Source organism: Eretmochelys imbricata, chromosome 5, assembly GCF_965152235.1.
Source record: "Eretmochelys imbricata isolate rEreImb1 chromosome 5, rEreImb1.hap1, whole genome shotgun sequence".
NCBI lineage: Eukaryota > Metazoa > Chordata > Testudines > Cheloniidae > Eretmochelys > Eretmochelys imbricata.
This window is the reverse complement of record NC_135576.1, coordinates 30146334-30165186: the sequence shown is the minus strand read 5'-3', so window position 1 is coordinate 30165186 and position 18853 is coordinate 30146334. Positions and strand designations below refer to the sequence as shown.

The window sequence follows — 18853 nt, the reverse complement described above, 5'->3', positions numbered from 1 at the left end:
CAAAAATTTTCAAAAGTGCTTACGTGACTTAGGCGTGCAAGTCCCAGTGAGTGCCTAACTCACTTTTGAAAATGGGATTGAGAACCACAGTAAAATAGAATAATAATCAGAAGGAAAACGTTAAGTAAAAATAGTGAAATATTAAAGAGTAAAATGTTAATGAGCATAGAAAATTCAAAGGAACTGTTGGAATCTATTCACCATCAACATACAATCCAAATCCCAGGATCTCTAATATTTAGACAAGAATGGCAGTAGACACAAAGAGTTGGGCACATGAATTTTAGCCCAAATAGTCTCTTATGCAGGGGGATTGGAAACCCCAGAGAAACAAGGAACTGACCCCAACAATCTGCACATTATTCATCCTCAGCCCAAAGAGCTATATGTATTGTAGGGGATGTGTTGGGGGTCAGCGATAACTTATGCCTTGGCCCTGTGCCAAGACTGCACTGGGAGACCTCTGCTCCACTGCAGTTTCCTGGCAGCAAATTGCCATCAATCTTGCAGGTCAACAATTCTGGGCTTTGCGGAAGCAATGTCAGGAGCGTATGTGGGAAAGGAGAGTAAGTCCCAGAGTGGAGACCAAGACCAAAATCAAATCAGGCCAAACCCACACTTTAAACTTCATCAGTAATCCAATCTGAATCCAGGACTCATTTACACGTGTGTCCGGAGCAAACCACTGCTCAATAAGTGGGCAGTCTCATTCTATTATAGCTGGGAAGTTCTTTAACAGTCTTCAGGTATATTCTTATGTACAGCACATTGCAGTAATAATCTCAAGATGACAACATCATGGACAACTGTGGCAAAGTCTGATGCCCCCTCACCCCCCTAAAAAGTTTACAACCTGCTTGTCATGTGAAACTAGAACAGTGCTCTTGCTCATTGCTGCTACCGGGAGCTCCAAGTACAGTCAAGGAGTCAACACGATCCCCAGGGCTGAAAATCTCAGTAACAAAAACAGTGGCCAGACTTCCGTAAACATGACTGTCTGTCATTTCTTTCTATTCCTTCAACCAACACACAAGCATACTTCAGTCATATCCAGACTGAGCTTTAGCAAATCAGCTCTCATTCAAAGACAGCCGATAGATTTCAGTCAGCACTTGATATTTGTCCATCACCAAGACGAAACTGAACCAAGCAAGTAGCTATACACATTGACTTTTTGTTTAAGATTACAAAATACAAAGGAATGCATCTTTAACCAATAAGTTACTACACTAATATTTAAATAACGTCTAGATAGTGGAAAGTTATTAGTAAACCCAGTTATTTCGGACTTCTCATAAACATACCTGACACTATTTATAAAGTAGAGTTTCTAGGAATATTAATTGAAGTTTTCACAAAATGTCAGTTTTCCCCACATGCTTTTATGGACAATCTTACCCAGGTTTGACAGAGTACTCCTTGTGAACTATGACTACTATATAGATTCCCTACTGAAGTAGAAACAGAAATTGATTATTGTACTTCAATAAGTCTAACTTTTGTTACAGTATCATTAGCTCTCTCCACCAGCTTTCCCTGAATATGATCTATTTCCCCAAAGAGCAGTGGTGGGCAACCTGCGGTCTGTCAGGGTAAAACCACAGGACACTGTTTACATTGACCATCCACAGGCATGGCCACCTGCAGCTCCCTGCTCCCGGCCAATGGGAGATGCGGGAAGCTGTGCGGGCTGCAGGGACGTGCTGGCCGCCGCTTCCCACAACTTCCATTGGCCAAGAACGGCGAACCGTGGCCACTGGGAGCTACAGACGGCCGTGCCTGTGGATGGTCAATGTAAACCCTCGCGGCATGTCAGCGGATTACCGATTGCCCTGTGTGCGGCCCATGGGCCGCACGTTGCCCACCACTGCCACAGAGCAAGCAAAATAAGTCAGCTTCTGGTACTTCTCCAGGACCTATTTTTTGCCTTTAATATTTTCACCATGATTAGAAGTTTATAAAGCTTCTCTGAATCTCATTTCCTATTTTTGTGCATTATCTTTCTTTCCTCCCCAATTTTGTGCATTAACTTTTTTGCCCTACCCAATTATTAGCATTAGAAATTATGGAGTGTTTTATATATAAAAATCCTTTAGAAGGCTATTGTACATAGATATAGGATATGAAGAGGCTCGTTTAAAAATTTCTTTTAGTTTTTTCAAATAGTCTAGGTCCTAAAAAAAAAAATAACTCCAAAAAGTTCTTTCAATCTTAGTTAAATAGTCAGATGCACTGAATGTAATATCATTTGTTAATCAAGTGATAAAATAATTTAGAGACGCCCACCAATTTTATTTTGTTAAAAATTCAGAAAGACCCCAATGCTGAGAGACATTGAGCATCCATAATTCCCAGTAAAGGCAGTAAGACTTGTAGGTGTTCAGTCCCTCCTTTTGTTAGCTGACCCCAATGTTTTGCCGCAAGATCATGCTTAGTCAAATACAGTGAGTTAATTGCTCTTAGTTACAAGCGCTATATTTTTTCATCCAAATAAATAACTACTGTTCTTATTCTGAGTAATACCAAACTAGCCCGACTATACATACATCTATTGCTTTAATTTAGCTCAGTAAAATTCTATTCCATTGCAATTTATGATGGGCAACTGAAATTTCATTGTTTTCTCTTTATTATCAGAAATCATGATAAAAGAGGAGATGAGTGAGTGGATTCTTTTTCCTGGTCTGGTAAGTTACGATGACAATTTTGGAAGTTAGTACTTCACAGGATTAATCTGAACAAAAACAATTTAGGTTTAGAGACACAGAGCACATTCTAGAAGCTTATGACAAAGACAGCTGATGGCTGGCCTTATAACTTTAGCTAGAAAGGAAAAGCTTTTTCTATTATTAAGTTGTATGCAGTTATTAGTACTAATTGGAAATTTGTTAATTTGTAACAACTGAAGTCAATTTGTCACTTGATTACGTATGCATTTATCTTGTCACTGTTAATGCACAACATTATTAGTGTTAAATACTTGGGGAGAAAATTACATCTTCTGCTTCAAATTCAGTTTTTACACTGTGTGCTACACTGTACTCTCCAAATACTAGGCCTGATCCAAAGATGACTGAAATCAATGGGAGTCTTTTCACTGATCTCAATGAACAATAATAGTGGAGTGCTCTATCCAGTTGAGCCCAACGTACATAAAGGTTTTAACTACTTTTACTTTGTTTGCCTCTTTTTTACATTCCAATTTTGCTTTCCTTCTAATAATTATTTCATTAATGTGAAACAATTCAAAAAGATATGGCAGCAATTAATAAATGGGAATTGCCTTCTACATACTTGCAATATAATGGCCTTAAACTAAGCCCTTTTGTTGGAACACCAAACTAGGCGTAACGACATACCAGCTACTTTGGCAATCTGACCAAATATTGTCCTTAAAGCTGTCATGAACATTTTCTAAGAGAGAAACCTATAATAAGTTTATACATAGCTTGGTCATAATGGATGAAATCTACCACACTACACAGGGACCTACACAAGCCCACTGACGTCTCTGCTCAGCAGTGGGTGGAGGCAAAAAGGGTGTAGATGGAGCATGCAACGGAAGCCCTCTCTATACTGCTTGGACAAGGAAGAGGTTTTTCCAAAACCTTTCTACATTAGTTGTGAGTAGACAGGAGCTGGGCCACTGCTCCCGTGGCCAAGAAACTCACATATGGGTGCAAAGAAGTTTTAGTTCAGAACCTAGCATAGTAGCCTTGGAAGACCTGTGCTGCTACCCCACATCTACTCACTAACGTGTTACTGGACTACTCACTTAGGTAAAGTGACAAATATGCTTAAGTGTTTGAAGGACCAGGGCCCATGCGAACTGTCACATGTTCTCAGGGCTAATAAAGTATTTGTATGGTGCTTAATACTGCAAATATGGTAAAGTAATAAAAATGTAACTCTTTTTACAGCAGGACCACAGAGAGCATGGTAGAGGCACTTAACGATCTCTGTATAAGGAGAGGAAAAATGAAGCAGTGTAATTTAAAAAGCAAAAGTTACCTCCTGTAATGATCCACTGTAGTCTAAAAGCAACATTCTGATCTCAGGTTTCAGAGTGGTAGCCGTGTTAGTCTGTATCAGCAAAAACCATGAGGAGTCTTTGTGGCACCTTAGAGACTAACAAATATATTTGGGCACAAGCTCTGATGAAGTGGGTTTTAGCCCACGAAAGCTTATGCCCAAATAAATTTGTTAGTCTCTAAGGTGCCACAAGGACTCCTCGTTGTTTATTCTGATCTCAGTCACATAGGGGTTTTTTAAAATCAGTGTAACTCCACTGGGTTAAGTAATCACATACTAAGTATCAAAAGAGTTAATTTTCTACTGTATGTTGCCTATATTTGCATAACTTGCTTACCCAAACTACTACATTAATAGGCATTTGTTTAAGAATTTTCTGCTGGTTTATGATAGAGTGTGGTAGGTTTGCTTAGTGGACGTATTTTTTTCAGATGAATTTTCTACTGAATATCACTTTGTTTGACGAACTGGAAGTTAATTTGGTTCCACAAGTTTATTCCTGAATTGGATACTTGTTTTTCAGATGAGTGTCACTCTTTGTATGTTGTTTTTTGAAACAAATACAATATACTAAATTTAAAAACACATGTATTTCTTTAGTAGGCTTTTTTTCAGTAGGTGGCTAAGTGAAATTCGTGAGTCAGTATTTTAAGTAAGTTGCATTCATTAAGATCTACATTCACTGCTATGTAAATAAATTGTTCACATTTTGTCATAGTGGAAGCCCAGCATTTCTAGCTTTCTTCAGTCTCACGATTCTATACAGCAGTTGTTCCCAAGCTTGTTCCACTGCTTGTGCAGGAAAAGCCCCTGGCGGGCCGGGCCGGTTTGTTTACCTGCCGTGTCTGCAGGTTCGGCCAAAGGCAGCTCCCAGTGGCTGCGATTCGCTGTTCCAGGCCAATGGGAGCCGCTGGAAGCAGTGTGGGGCGAAGGACGTACTGGCTGTCGCTTCTAGCGGCTCCCATTGGCCTGGAGCAGCGAACCACGGCCACTGGGAGCCACAATCGGCCGAACCTGCGGTTGCGGCAAGTAAACAAACCGGCCCGGCCCGCCAGGGGCTTTCCCTGCACAAGTGCCGGAACAAGTTTGGGAACCACTACTATACAGCTTTAGAAAAATATTTGCAACAAATCTTGCACACTCTCCCCTCTTATTTCCCCCAGTCCCACAAAACAGGCAAACACAAAACCAAAGGAACAGATGTATACTTGAAATACAGAAACGTTACCTGTGTGTTTCCGAAGGTGCTCTTTAAAATGTCCAAAGTGGTCAAACTGTTTATCACAGTACTGGCATACGTGTATTTTTTTGCCAGGTCTTTGCTTCTTGCTGGCTCCACCTTCATCAAGGTGGTAACAGGTGAGGTGCTGTTTCAAGGCACTCTCTCGAAGGTACCTTTTATTGCATATGTCACATTTGTAACTCTCAGTGGAGTGTGTTTTCATGTGTTCCTTAAAATGGTAAAACAATTTAAACGAACGGTTACATTTCTCACAGTGGAATAAATTGTTCATGTGTGACAGCTGAAGTTCCACAATTTCAATACCTTCTACCTGTTTGCATGTAGGATCAGTTGCATTGTCACCTTCTTCTTGGATCTCGCATTTTCTTTCCCCCTGACGGTACTTGCTGGTGATATCTGCCAAAAGAGCCAAAGCAGACTCGTCTGACGTATCCGTAGTCTGTATATACTTTATGGACTGTTCTGCAGAAGCTACTTCTTCCAGGGTTTCAATGCTATCATCTTCCACTTCAATTGTCCCTTCAGCAATCTCCACCTCAATTTCAACAGGCTCTGATTCTGCAGATGGCAATGTTTCTGTGATGACATTGGAGGTTTCGGCTATCTTCCTCTTTTTGGTTTTGTTTTTACCTTGTGTTTTATTTGATTCTAGTGGTGCCGAATTTTCTTTGTTCCTGTAAAGTGTGTGTAATAGAACATTGTAAGGATCCAAAACCACCTACATAATAATTCCTGCAATATACTGAATTTACACATGAGATCATTCAAAATAGGTAATAAATCAGTAATAAAGTGTTTGAAGAGAATGCATGTTCTGAAATACCATGCAGATGGTTACACTGTAGATTCAGGAATGCATTAATCCTTAATCCATACTCTTTACTGCTGAACCATCAGGGCTAATGGAGTGTGGCCTGGGATGGAGAATCTGGACCGCCGCCCCTATTTTATAACTAAGTGAGATGACCAAAGTTTTGTTTTAGATTTTAAATATTCCACCCACTCTGGACTGATCTAATACCTATCTGCAAGAACAATGAATGGACAGGCCCACCAAAAACCAACCAGCCTCACTGGTTAGACAGAAATTCAGAGACCTTGGAAAATGCTGCACTTGAGGTTTCAGTGGAGAGAAACTCCAATGGGGGAAATGGAAAAAAGGTGACCACCTCACATGATATGGCAATGAACCAACCCCAGGACCACATATGTGAAAAAGAGGTGAGGAGAGGGAACTCACTCTGTCTGTCTTTGGAGACAACGTGGGGTTGAGTCTCTGACAGAGTGGTAAGAGAAGAGAACTGTCTTAAACATAAAAGATTGTCCATCTCCTCTGTAACTGAGCTGAGAATGCCTTATCTAGTTTAGGTTATATGAAGTGTAAATCTAGAGATATTGAGCAAACACTGTAATTCCACTTTTCTCTCTATTTTAATAAGTCACCTTTTAACGAGAACTACTGTTGTGCGCGTATTTCATGCATTCTGTCCCAAAGGAGAAGAAAACACTGCAACTGGTAAGATGTTTGTGAAAACTACACCCCGCTCAGTCCAGGGCCATGAGTAAAGGTGTTGGATCCCAGGAACATCAGGCTGCTGTAGACGAACACACGTGGAGAAGCCAAAAGGACCAAGCAGGAGATGGTGGTGGTGGGATTTGGTTTTCAAGGCCTGTAGTGCAAAACCCATCGTACTATACCGAAGCACTGAAGCCTTCCAGCACAAAATGTGAAATTCACCCCTATGCAAAGGGCCAGCTCAAGGACTTTAGTTCTCAAAATAGGAACTGGGTGAGATTTGTGTGTGTCTAGGATTGGTCCACACTCAGTTGCATACCGATTCAACTATTTTGGTTGCGGCGGGAGGAGAGGGGTTATGTCCTGGTTCCAAGTCCACAGAAGGATAACATAGGGTAAGTGCTGGCATGGTGGAGAGTTAAAGTGGTACTTCCTTACCACAATCCTAGTTCCTGGCAGCCCAGCCTGCGAGTAAGAAGCCAGGATAAGGAAGAGTATACAGCTCTCTTACAGAGTAGTGAAGAGCGAAGGCCAATCTATCCCTTCCCCCTTTATATAAAATGTTAATGAGGGCATAAACCATAATATGATGCATTTATATAGCGTATTTCATTTGAGAATCTAAATGCACTTCATTTGATATAACATTTAACTAATAAAATCCATATAAAATTGAAAACAATATCTTAGAAATGCCTGAGAAAATAGGAGCTTCTTAGTATGACCTGAAGTTCAATAAATGCAGGTTCTAGCAGATCTGTGAGGTAAGGAACTCACTGTGCATCCCCTCTCCACAATCCCCTCCCATTTGAGCCAAAGGAGTTTAGCTCATAGTAACATTTAGAACTGTACGAATAATGGATTTTTGGCAATTCTGAAAATTCAGGAAAAAAAATCAGTTCAGGTTGAATGAAAACTAAAATGTTTTCAGAATTTTCATTGAATTGGAAGTCAGAAACATTTTGTTTTGGGCCTTTTTAATAAAATGCAAAGGAATTCAAAAAACAGAGGAGGAGATGGTGGTGGTGTCCTTATAACCAACAGCCCTGTGGTTAGGGCATTCACCTGGGAGGAGGGGGAATATCCATGTTCCATCCCTGCTCCAATGAATATATGGCATAAGGAGTACAATGTCACTTCCATCAATAGGCCTAAATCCCCCTGTGAATGTAGCCTGAAATCTCAAAATGTTCCTTTTTGATGTTGAAATGGTTTGTTTCAACAGTCCCAATTTTTTTTTTTATTTTAGCTGGAACAATTTGCCAAAATGTATACGATTTTTCAAAATTTTTTAAATCGATCCCTTATCTATATTTTTCAGCGAAAAAAATTTCGTCTGAAAAATTCTGCCCTTCTTTAGTAGCATTATATACTTTTTGCCTCAACATCTTGTTTAGAGATGGGTAAACAGCTAAACTAAATGGACACTGTCCAGTTAAATTTAGCTCCAAAATGTTGTAAAAAGCTTATTTTTGGAGAAACTAAATCCAAGATTAATTAAAATATTTCGAAAAACTACTAAACAAGTTTTTTGTTTTTTAAAGCAAATAGTTATTTCCTTGCAACTTTAGCAACCCAAATCATTGTAACATTACATTAGTACCTTCGATCCTGAAACTGGCCTTAAATAAAACTGTACTCTCTCCATTTTCCAAGCTGAGAGAATTGTAATAAGTAAAGGAACTGTAAATACAGTAGAACCTCAGAGTGACAAACATCTTGGGAATGGAGGTTGTTCATAACTCTGAAATGTTTGTAACTGAACAGAATGTTCTGGTTGTTCTTTCAAAAGTTTACAACTGACCATTGACTTAATACAGCATTGAAACTTTACTATGCAGAACAAAAATGCTACTTTCCCTTTATTAGTTTACGCTTAACACAGTACTGTACTGTATTTGCTTTTTTTTTTTTTTGGTCTCTGCTGCTGCCTGATTGCATACTTCTGGTTCCAAATGAGGTGTGCAGTTGACTGGTCAGTTCACAACTATGGTGTTCATAACTCTGAGGTTTTACTGTAATCATATTAGCTTTATACTTTTTTCAGTGTGAATAAACTCGGCAGCTATTTGCAATAAGTAACTTTTTTGCCCTTTTTTTAAATGTGTATTTTTATCCTCATCATGTCTTTTCAATCCAAGAATGAAGTTGTGCAGTCTTGATTCCAGTCCCTGCTACTACCACAAGACCATACTTTTCCCCTATATTTATTGGCAGCAAAGTTTAAGCATAGGGCAAATATTTTAAAATAAATATTGATATTGAAAACCCTGCTTCTAGTCTGCAGTGTCACCAAGCTTTTTTTTTTTTTTTTTTTAAATAAAGCAAAGTAATACAGTAAGTCTATACTACTACTGTAAGTACTATAGGCCTATGTCTGCTCTCCACTATGCTGAATGTTAAGGAACATGTTATCTGGTGAGGAAAAGGCCCTTTTGAGGGGATAGGAAGGAAACAGCAGCTTCCCTTCATGTTCCTCAAGCTTGCAGAAACTCCTGTGTGAATTCCAGAATGGGAAGTAGGGGTGGCTGTCATGGGCTTCCTTCTCATAAGGAGAGAGAAACTGCATAGCTAAAGGGAAGATTACAGCAGAACTCAAAGAATGGGAAGGCAGAGAAGGTCCTCCCGAGAGCAGTGAGAAGGGAAAGGCACCCAAGGGTTGTGCTCTGTTTTTCTCACATCTGCTCAGGCTTGCAAGCCATGTCCCCTGACACAAAGTTCCAGCACACAGAGTTTGAGGCTCAATTTTACCCTTTATGGTTTCCATCCCACCGTCATTGGAGGAGACTACAGACTTTGGGAAGAAGAAGTGGATGAGGACTCTACAGCTTCTACTCAGGTTCCAGGAGGAGAAGAAACAGCTCCGCACAATATTGACAACCAAGCCTGGCAAGAATCTTCCTCAGATAATGTATTCCATGTTTCTAGAAGATGAATGAAAAATCTGCATGCTTACCTAATTTCAAGTGCTTTAATGGCTTCTAACATCTGTAGATACTCAGCTGCTTTCCAAACATCATTTGCTTCTTCTTCACCTTGGACCATTAATTTTGCTGTGTAGGTGAACTCAATTAAGTGTCGAAATGCCATATTACTTACACCTGTTTAGAAGAAAATATACATTTTTTTTTGCAATTCTTCAGATTTTAGTTGTTACATTTTACAAGTATAAGTAGTAAATTTTGCTTACAAATCTTTCACCATTTAGATTTTTGTTCACAATGTCCTGCTTATTGGCTTTTGCAGATCACCTTCATGAGATGTTCTCATAGGCTTTAGAAAGTCTACTGCTGCATGCAGCTTCTTCAGGTTTGTGCCATGTTTTAATAGTAGAACTATGTGTCCCATAATATAAAACATATCATCTTTATCACTGGAAAGGCTGCTAGTCCCCTTCTGCTAAAGTGGCTAGTACTGAAGTTTAGAGAGACAGCAGTCTCCATCGTGTTTCTACTGCCACTGAAAAAAGCCTCTACTCAAAATTGTTCCTTCAGATGTTATCTTTGAAAGAAGCTGCCTTCTGGTGGCATTAGCTACCTCACAACCACCATGGAGCTAGGTCTTGACAAGGAGATTAGTACCACTAAAGCCCGCATATCAATCTGTATCACTAACATTACAGAAATATAAGTATTTTGGTCATACAAGTCATATCAACAGGTTACCTTCTATCTCTACCAACGGCTCCTGAGTGAAATCTTGGAAGAATTTGTAGAAGAACTGGCTGCAGGCAGCAAGGACAGCCTTATGAGCTTTGAAATGGTGACCTAAAAGGAAAGAGATAAAAATCAAATGTTTTAAGTCAACATACACTTGCTCATGCTAGATGCTAATGGGTTCAGAATAAAGGAAGCTATAGAATTCAGTACATGAAGACATTGTAGCAGAGTGCAATCTGAGCCTGCCCTTTGTTGCATAGCATGCTACTGCAGACATTTTCCTGGGCCTTCACTTCTGGTTCCAATTACCAGAATATGTAGGTATGAATGATGAGTATTAGGATACATCAAAACCAAAGGACGGTTTACATGTGGGACCATTTTTGCTTGGTAACTAAGAGTCCAAACACACCAAAGCTAGGCAGTCTCCTCCCTTCAGAGTGCTCAGGTGAGTGAAAAAGGGGTGTGGGGGGTGGGGGGACAAGGAAAAAACCCTAAACTGAATACTTCACTATAAAGCCCTAATCCCAATAGAAAAGGACTGGGCTATAGGCAGGGAATTCACCAAAAGAAAGATGGTAGAAAAACAAAACAAAGAAGTCTTTGTTCTTTGGTAACAGAGAATTATCTCCACCTGGTAGGGACAGGAAAAGAACTGAGTTCAAGCAGACTGTCCTTTTTAAGAAGGGAAATGAGGTCACAAGAGCTTTGCTATTTCCCCCGTTCTGTCTACATCTGCTGATGGTGAGCGTAAGTCTTCTTGCCTAAGCTGGTTTAGACAAAGCATTAAGAAATTCAATTTTGAATTTCTGTTTTGCTGTGAACACTAGTAAACAAACACCACTATTATTTAATGTTGCTGACTATTTCAGCATAACATCTGAAAATTACGGAAAGGTTCCATCTTCTACATCATTCAGGATGAAAGTCTTCTTGGAATTTGTAGTACTTCTATATAAAACTGGAAGACATTAGTTTGTGTTCTGCCCAGATTGAGAATAAAATACATTGATTCTTTATTTTCAGTTGTCTGACCTATGGCAATCAAAATGAAGAATTCCAAAGCATCTGTGTATCAGCTAAATTGGTATGACAGTACGTACCATCTACAATCAGAGTGATGTCTGTAAATTGATCCTGCTCACGCTGTTCATTCAGTCTGTCCAAAATAACTTTATAATGTTCTGGGAATTCTTGAATGCATTCCATCGTTTCTTCAGCTTCCATAGTGAATGGACTAGTCTACAAAAGATTATTAATGAAGTAAGAATACTGCAGTACTCAATGTTTAACATCTTCAGTACGCCATACAAAAAAATTAACTAATTAGCATAATGCTTTAATTAAATTCAGCGTTTAAAAAGGGCCATGAAATAGAGTAATGTGATTGTTAATAACTATACTAAATTAGATCAACAATAGGTGTACCTCAATTTAGCTAACAGGAGGTGCTAGAGTAAAACGAAAAAGAAACATGGCTTTATTATAGACAGAGACTAAAATTTTTGCAAGCCTACTTCTTTATTCTATAAATTGGAAAGAATTTTGCCTCCCTCAAAGCAATCAGAAATGGTGGAAACATAACTAATTACTGCAATTTCAACAAAAATTTGGCAAGATAATATCAGCATCTTGATACGGTTACTTTGAGGAACGCTGCTAACCCATTTGATGACAGAATGGCTCTTCAATACTCTCACAGATTAAGTTAATTTTCTATTCAGTGAAGAGAAGATGTTTAAAGAAGGTAGAGGAATGAAGGAAGTAGGTATCCACCAAGGAAGTGTTTCTTCACCTATGAGTTCAGGGGAGTTGCAAAGGAGCGAAAATTTTGTTACTATCTAAAGCAAAGAAAATCTTACTCCCCTAGTTCCCGCACAACCTTTCCCTTCAGGATCGACTAGTCGCTGTCAACCTCTCAAAACACACACACACAAATAAATCATACAGGTTTATCTGATACTTTTATAGTAAGTGGAAGAGGGCTGTGAAAGTTTTTGACTTTAAGAGATTACCACCAGAAAAAATCATGAAAAAACATGGACAACGGATGTTAATCTGCTGGGTATGCGTTAATACCTTTGGAGAGACAGTCCAGATAATTACAACTGCAAGCATTTCACTCAAATAAAGAAGAATTTTGCCTAAGTTCAGATCTGCATGGCAGTACCCATCTCTGATGTTCTATTCCCCCTACGGGTGTGGCTCTCACACAGAGGTCAATAGGAGCTCTTCATATGTTAGAAGTATAAAATCCTTGTGCTCAATTCAACCAGGTGAATCTGACAGGAGACTCTCCTTCTTAAGTCCCTTAAGGCTCTATTTAAGCAGAAGTATTCTGTGGGGTACAGCAGCGAAGAAATTTGGAATAAGACTTTGCACCTAACCTAGGGCTCTTCTGAGTTGTGGAACTGTATAAAATGGAGTTCAGAAGAAGACTCCCACTACTGAAGGATGTCGAAAAGCAAGCCCTCTGCTGCAGACCCAAACTTTCTTTGGAAGTAAATCTGAACAATGCAAGAGCTTAATGTCTTTTGAGTGAACTTAATTTAGCTCAAAGAACAATTGGTTCCAGACAAAGAAAGGGTTGAATGTATCTTTATACCTTTTCTCCTGCTCGCGGTAGGGTGCCAGGCAATAGTCACATCAAAGATGTTTCCTTCATGAAATTTCATATCTATAGTTAGTGATTAATCTGTACTTAGGTACTAAGTACGTGGAGGAATAGCACGTGGGAGAACAACAGAAGAGAGAGTATCTTACATTAAATTAGAGATGCATTGCCAGCTGCATTATCATGGTGGCTGCAGTAACAGAAGCGTATGGTGTGGGTGCACGAAGTGGAAATCCACAGAGTTCCATGAAAGATTAGAACAAAGTCTTCATAATTAATCTAACTGCCTGGTTTTCCTCAACCAGAATCAGAGAGCCTCCTCCTTTGAACATGAGCCGATCCCTTGAACCGATCCACTACTATCCATCTGACATTAACAAGCTTGCTAACTCTCAGGTCTACACTAAGAAGATAGAGTCAGCTCAGCTACACATCTTAGGGGTGCAAAAAATTTATACCCAAGTTACAGAGTTAAGCCAACCTAACCCCCCTTGTAGACAGCACTAGGTCAACGGAATTTTTTTCCTATTGACCTGCTAATGCCTCTAGGTGAGGCAGATTACCTGTTGTAGAGGTTCTCAAACTTTTGTATTAGTGAGCTCTTTCACACAGCAAGCGTCTGAGTGTGACCCCCACCCTTATAAATAAAATACATATTTAAAATATTTAGCACTATTATAAATGCTGGAGGCAAAGCGGGGTTGGGCGCTGACAGCTCGTGATCCCCTATGTAATAACCTTGTGACCCCCTGAGGGGTCATGACCCCCAGTTTGAGAACTATTGCAACAGGACAACCCCTCCCATTGACACAGGTAGTGTCTACACTGAAGTGCTGTAGCATTTCAAGTGTAGACAAGACCTCATATGTGGCTGTTGGAGGGAAGGAAGTATTTAACATGCTTGTGTCGGATTGGTGTGGGGTGGAAATAAAAAGGTGGAGTGGAAGCCTGGGGAAAAAACTCTATTGTTATGATAAGGAGACATTTTGTCTCTAGGCATAGGATTAGATTTTACAGATGCCAAGTTGGTGGAAAGCTGTTGCTATCCTATTTCTCCATAGAACAGATCCCTCCTTGGGTTGTTGTTTGTTTGTTTGTTTGTATGTTTGTTTAAGGAAAATGTCCTATTTAGAATATGTCCAACTCACCAAACAGAAAAAATAAAAATGCTTGCTTAAAGAAATCTATTTCTGTTTGCCATCACTATGTCTACTATAAGAAGTAGAAACTAAGATACATAATAAATAGACAGGCAACTTGGAATTACAGGTAAAATTCCCTAAGGATTCTGCTAATATAAAATCAAAGGAAACCCCCCCCCAAATCCCAGCTCTTATAACTTCCATATATTCAAAAGCAGTTTAACCTCCAGAAATTGCTTTTTCCAAACTTTTCCTCATTGCTGCATTTTCCTCATCCATGTAGTAACAGTACAAGCCTCAACGGTTAAGAATCAGTCTGACAAGTAAGCTCCATACTTCCATTACTAGTTCTCAGAGTTGTCAGGAGTGCCCCAATTCCTGTGAATTACATAAGCCAGGTGATCACACTCACACCTTATGAAGGATTTATTTCCATGGGTTGAAATGCATTTGATAGCAAGCGTTAACTTATCATAAAGTAATACAATGTTTTGAAATTATTTTGGAAAAAGGACTTGGATTATTCCTAATCCTCATTAACAATGTGTCTGTTGTGGCTTTCATAAATCATTGTGTGTCTCACAGGTAAACTCAAAAACATAGCAGACAGAATCCTGAAAAGATTTAGATAAACTAATAAGAGTGACCTTTATCCTGAAAGATCCCAAATGCCAAATGATACCAGTGAAATGCTACCTCCGAGTTGAAGCACAGTGACACTATAACAAGCACACAGCAAAACAACAAAACTTTGGAATACGAAATGAAGTATTCAGTGTACCAATAGGGGAAAACATTGAATTGAGGTAGACAAAATTAATGATCAAAGCTGAAATTTTGGCAGGACACCAAAGATACCATATTTATTCTCCAAACAGCAGTTTTTCTTGTTAGATCATAGTCTAACAGAAATGGAATTAACTGACAGGGTGAAATTATCATTCATTTTTCCAAGGTAGAGGGGTGGGAATATACAGCTAAAATGCTAGCTAAAGCTAAAACTAAAATTATGCTCTTTGTCCCCACTCCTGTGAAAGGAAGTACAGATAATCAGCAAAACTCAGCTCATACATTACAAAAAAGAAAAAAGTGTGAATTTAGTTTATGTGAGAGGTGTCAGGTTGATAGTCCTGGAAGTCAAAAGCCATTGATTTATCCAAAGAACATGTCCAGTAAGCATAGTGGGAGTGAAAGCTACCCCTCACATCAGGCAGACTACTTCTCAGAGTAAGAGATTAGTCCATTCTCCATGCCCCTTCAATCCTTACAAACTGCTGACACTGCCAGTAAGGGTGCCAACTAGTGCCAATTGTGACAGTGGTTTTTGTGACACAAATATTTTCCAGACTCAAAGGAGACAATGGAGAACCTATAAAAGCTAAGTAATGGTGCTAAAAATATCCTATTTCTATACAGCTTGGGGTGTCTATGTAGTAAATGGAGATTATTCTAGGGCAGAGGTGGGCAAACTACGGCCTGCGGGCCATATCCAGCCTGCGGGACAGTCCTGCCCGGCTCTTGAGCTCCCAGTCAGGGAGGCTAGCCCCCGGCCCCTCCCCTGCTGTCCCCCTTCCGCCGTAGCCATGCCGCCCGCGCTCTGGCCCGCCGCACTGCTGGGCAGCACGGGCGGCGTGGCTGTGAGCTCCTGCCACTCTGAGTGGCATGGTAAGGGAGCAGGGAGCTGGGGTGTGTTGGATAAGGGGCAAGGGGTTCCAGAGGGCAGTCACGGGACAGGGAGCGGTTGCATAGGGGGTGGGGTCCCGGGGGGTTGGATGTGTCAGGGGTTCTGAGGGGGACAGTCGGGGGCAGGAAGTGGGAGGAGGTGGATGGGGGCAGGGGCCAGGCTGTTTGGGGAGGCACAGCCTTCCCTACCTGGCCCTCCATACAGTTTCACACCCCGATGTGGCCCTCAGGCCAAAAAGTTTGCCCACCCCTGTTTTAGGGTGCAGCTCTCTGTCTTCCTGCCAGCTGCAGTTGCATCTCTAATTCTATGACTCAAGTGCTTAAGATTCCCTCTCACTGTTTATTAAAATGCAGCAGTGTATATTACACAGGGATTACACCTTACTCTCTCTGTTATCTCAGAAATTGAAATTAGTTCCAATTAGTGAGGCTGCCGCTACAAGGCTTTGAAGTTTGCAGGTCAAACTACCAGGAGTCTCCTTGGGCCTTATACATTGCACTGCATATGCAGCTAATAAAGATTTAAATTAGCCTATTTGATATACGGTGCATATCAGTGCTTCCTGCTACAAAACACATGATGGAATCTTTAATGACTCTTCTCTATCACCTCCAGAAGCCTCTCCAGCAGCGCAGTATCTCCTCAACAAAGCTGCATGGTGTTGAGTACTGACTCCAAAGCACGTTGTTGTGTACGGACTCCAAAATCAGTATCAACTACTCTGTTTCCCCACCCAAGTTTTCCTAGGAAGTCTCCCAAACAAGTACCTACTGCTTAACTTGTATGATCTGATCAAATCTCACCACAAAGTAGTAGGACTGAAGATCTTTTGTAGTAACTGGTAGTTCAAATCCACCTCAGAATAACGTAAGTAAATACGTATAGTCAAATATATATGTGCTGTTGTAAATTTATAAACACTTTTATTATTATTATTATTATTATTATTTACTACTACTACTAGAAACCCTAGTCATGGATCAGGACCTCATTGTGCTAGGTACAGTACAAACAGAACAGACAATTCCTGCTCCAAAGAATTCACTCTAAGTTTAAAAGAAGAGCCAAAAGATGGATGCAGACAGATGGGGAAACAGAAGGAAACAATATTGGTCAGCATGATAGATGGGTCTCACACCCATAGGCATCATGGAAAAGGAGAGACTTAAGGAGGGTTTTGAAGGCCAATGGAGTAACTTTGCACACGGATCTGGGAAGCTCTTTCAAGTGTAAGGGGCAGCATCGGAGAAAGCACAGCGATTCTTGTTTGAAAATTTAGCAAGTGGGCAATATAGGCTGGCATCATGGGTCAATTGGAGGAGGAAGCTGACAGCTTGATAAGTGAATAAGAAATGGTCCCTTTGCTGTACTCAGATAACAGGTAATATAACCCCTTTTTAACACCATTGCTCCCTTACTTCTGTGCATATTTTACTACTTCCAGAGAACACAAGAGTAATGCCTTATGTTTGGCCTGAGTGGACAGTAATGACAACGTTCTTTTCCTCATATGGAATCAGATCACTATTATAAAACTCATTTGGATTTTTTTTGCATTTAGTATTTTTTTTTTATCTTTATAGTTGCAGGTCGGCAGAGATTTACAAACTGAAAAAAATGCAGTGATGGGAACAAATGCAGCGGCACAGGACCCAGCAAACAGAGCTGTAAACGGGGGAGTTTGAGTGGAAGTTCTGTTGGGGAGTTTTGGGGGGGAAGACGAGGAAAACCAGGCAGAGGAACAGACAGGTGAGTGAAGGGAGTGTGTGGTGGTCTGGCAGCGTTTTGGTGCTCGTTGGGGGTTTGTTTTGCTGTGGGTGGTAGTGTTTTGGTTTGGTCTGTGTTTCCCAGACTAACAGGACTTAGGTGAGAAGGCTATGACAGACACAGAGGCAGCAGTGGTAGTGACCCAAGCAGTGGAAGACACAATGAAGATGACTGGATGTGGAAGCTGTGGCATGTACATGATCCTGGAGGGGGGACCTGAAAAGAGTTTCGTCTGCATGAAGTGCCGCCTGATAGAGCTGATAGAAGAAAAGATCCGAGGATTGGAGATGGAGGTGGAAACTCTGGTTGAGTTTAGAAGGGGGTTCGAGCAGATGATGGAGCAAAGACATGAAGAGGCTGAAGGGAAAAGCTCAGACTTGCAGATGGAAGCAGGACCAAAGAGCTCTGAAGGGAGACTGCTGGGTGAGGAAAGTGGAAGCATGTGAATAAGAGAACCAGGCAAAGGAAAAGACGAGCTAGTGAAGGAGAAAGAGTTCAGGAATAGGTTTGAGGAGTTGGAAAATGAAGAAGGGGCACAGCAGGTGGTCACTGAAGGTGAGAGGGCAAGGAAGAAAAGAGCAGCTAGTCCTATAGGAAGAGGGGAAGAGGCAATGGAGATAACACCAAATATGAGCCCCAGGAGGATACAGGATGGGTTGCAGAGGATTGCAAGGGAAAATAGGAATCGAGAGGACTTGCAGCCAGAGGGAACAGGGGATAGACCAGAGAATCGCACCATCACCAGGAAAAGGCAGGCCTACATGACTAGGGACTCCTTACTGAGAAGAACAGACAGGCCTGTAACCAGAGCTGATCCAGAGAACAGAAGGGTGTGCTGTCTGCCGGGTGCTAAGATACGGGATGTGGGCCCGAGGCTGAAGAGGATCCTAACGGGACCGGGAAAGAATCGACTGATTGTCCTTAATGTGGGAACAAATGATATGGCTAGATTCTCGCTGGAACGTATCAAGGGAGATTATGCCAGGCTGGGGAAGACGCTTAAGGAAATCGAGGTTCAAGTGATCTCTTGTGGGATTCTGCCTGTTCCCAGAGAACCGCAACAAAGGTGTGACAAGATTATGATGATCAACAGATGGCTCAGGCCGTGATGCTATAAGGAGGGCTTTGGGATGTATGGCCACTGGGAGGAATTCATGGACAGAGGACTGTTCTCTTGGGATGGACTTCACCTGAGT

The 18853-nt window shown here is 40.8% G+C and overlaps 1 protein-coding gene across 1 annotated transcript in view; it reads right to left on the bottom strand.

Annotated features, from left to right (window-relative positions):
• ZNF131 (zinc finger protein 131) overlaps nt 1-18853 on the bottom strand; it is a 40654-nt gene that overhangs the window by 14977 nt on the left and 6824 nt on the right. Inside the window, exons 2-5 of the mRNA XM_077816804.1 lie at nt 11554-11692; nt 10457-10558; nt 9748-9892; nt 5261-5949 (exon numbers count right to left, since the gene is read on the bottom strand). Of these exons, the coding sequence (XP_077672930.1) occupies nt 5261-5949; nt 9748-9892; nt 10457-10558; nt 11554-11677 (1060 nt within the window). The 5' untranslated portion in view covers nt 11678-11692. The remainder of the gene's footprint in view (nt 1-5260; nt 5950-9747; nt 9893-10456; nt 10559-11553; nt 11693-18853) is intronic.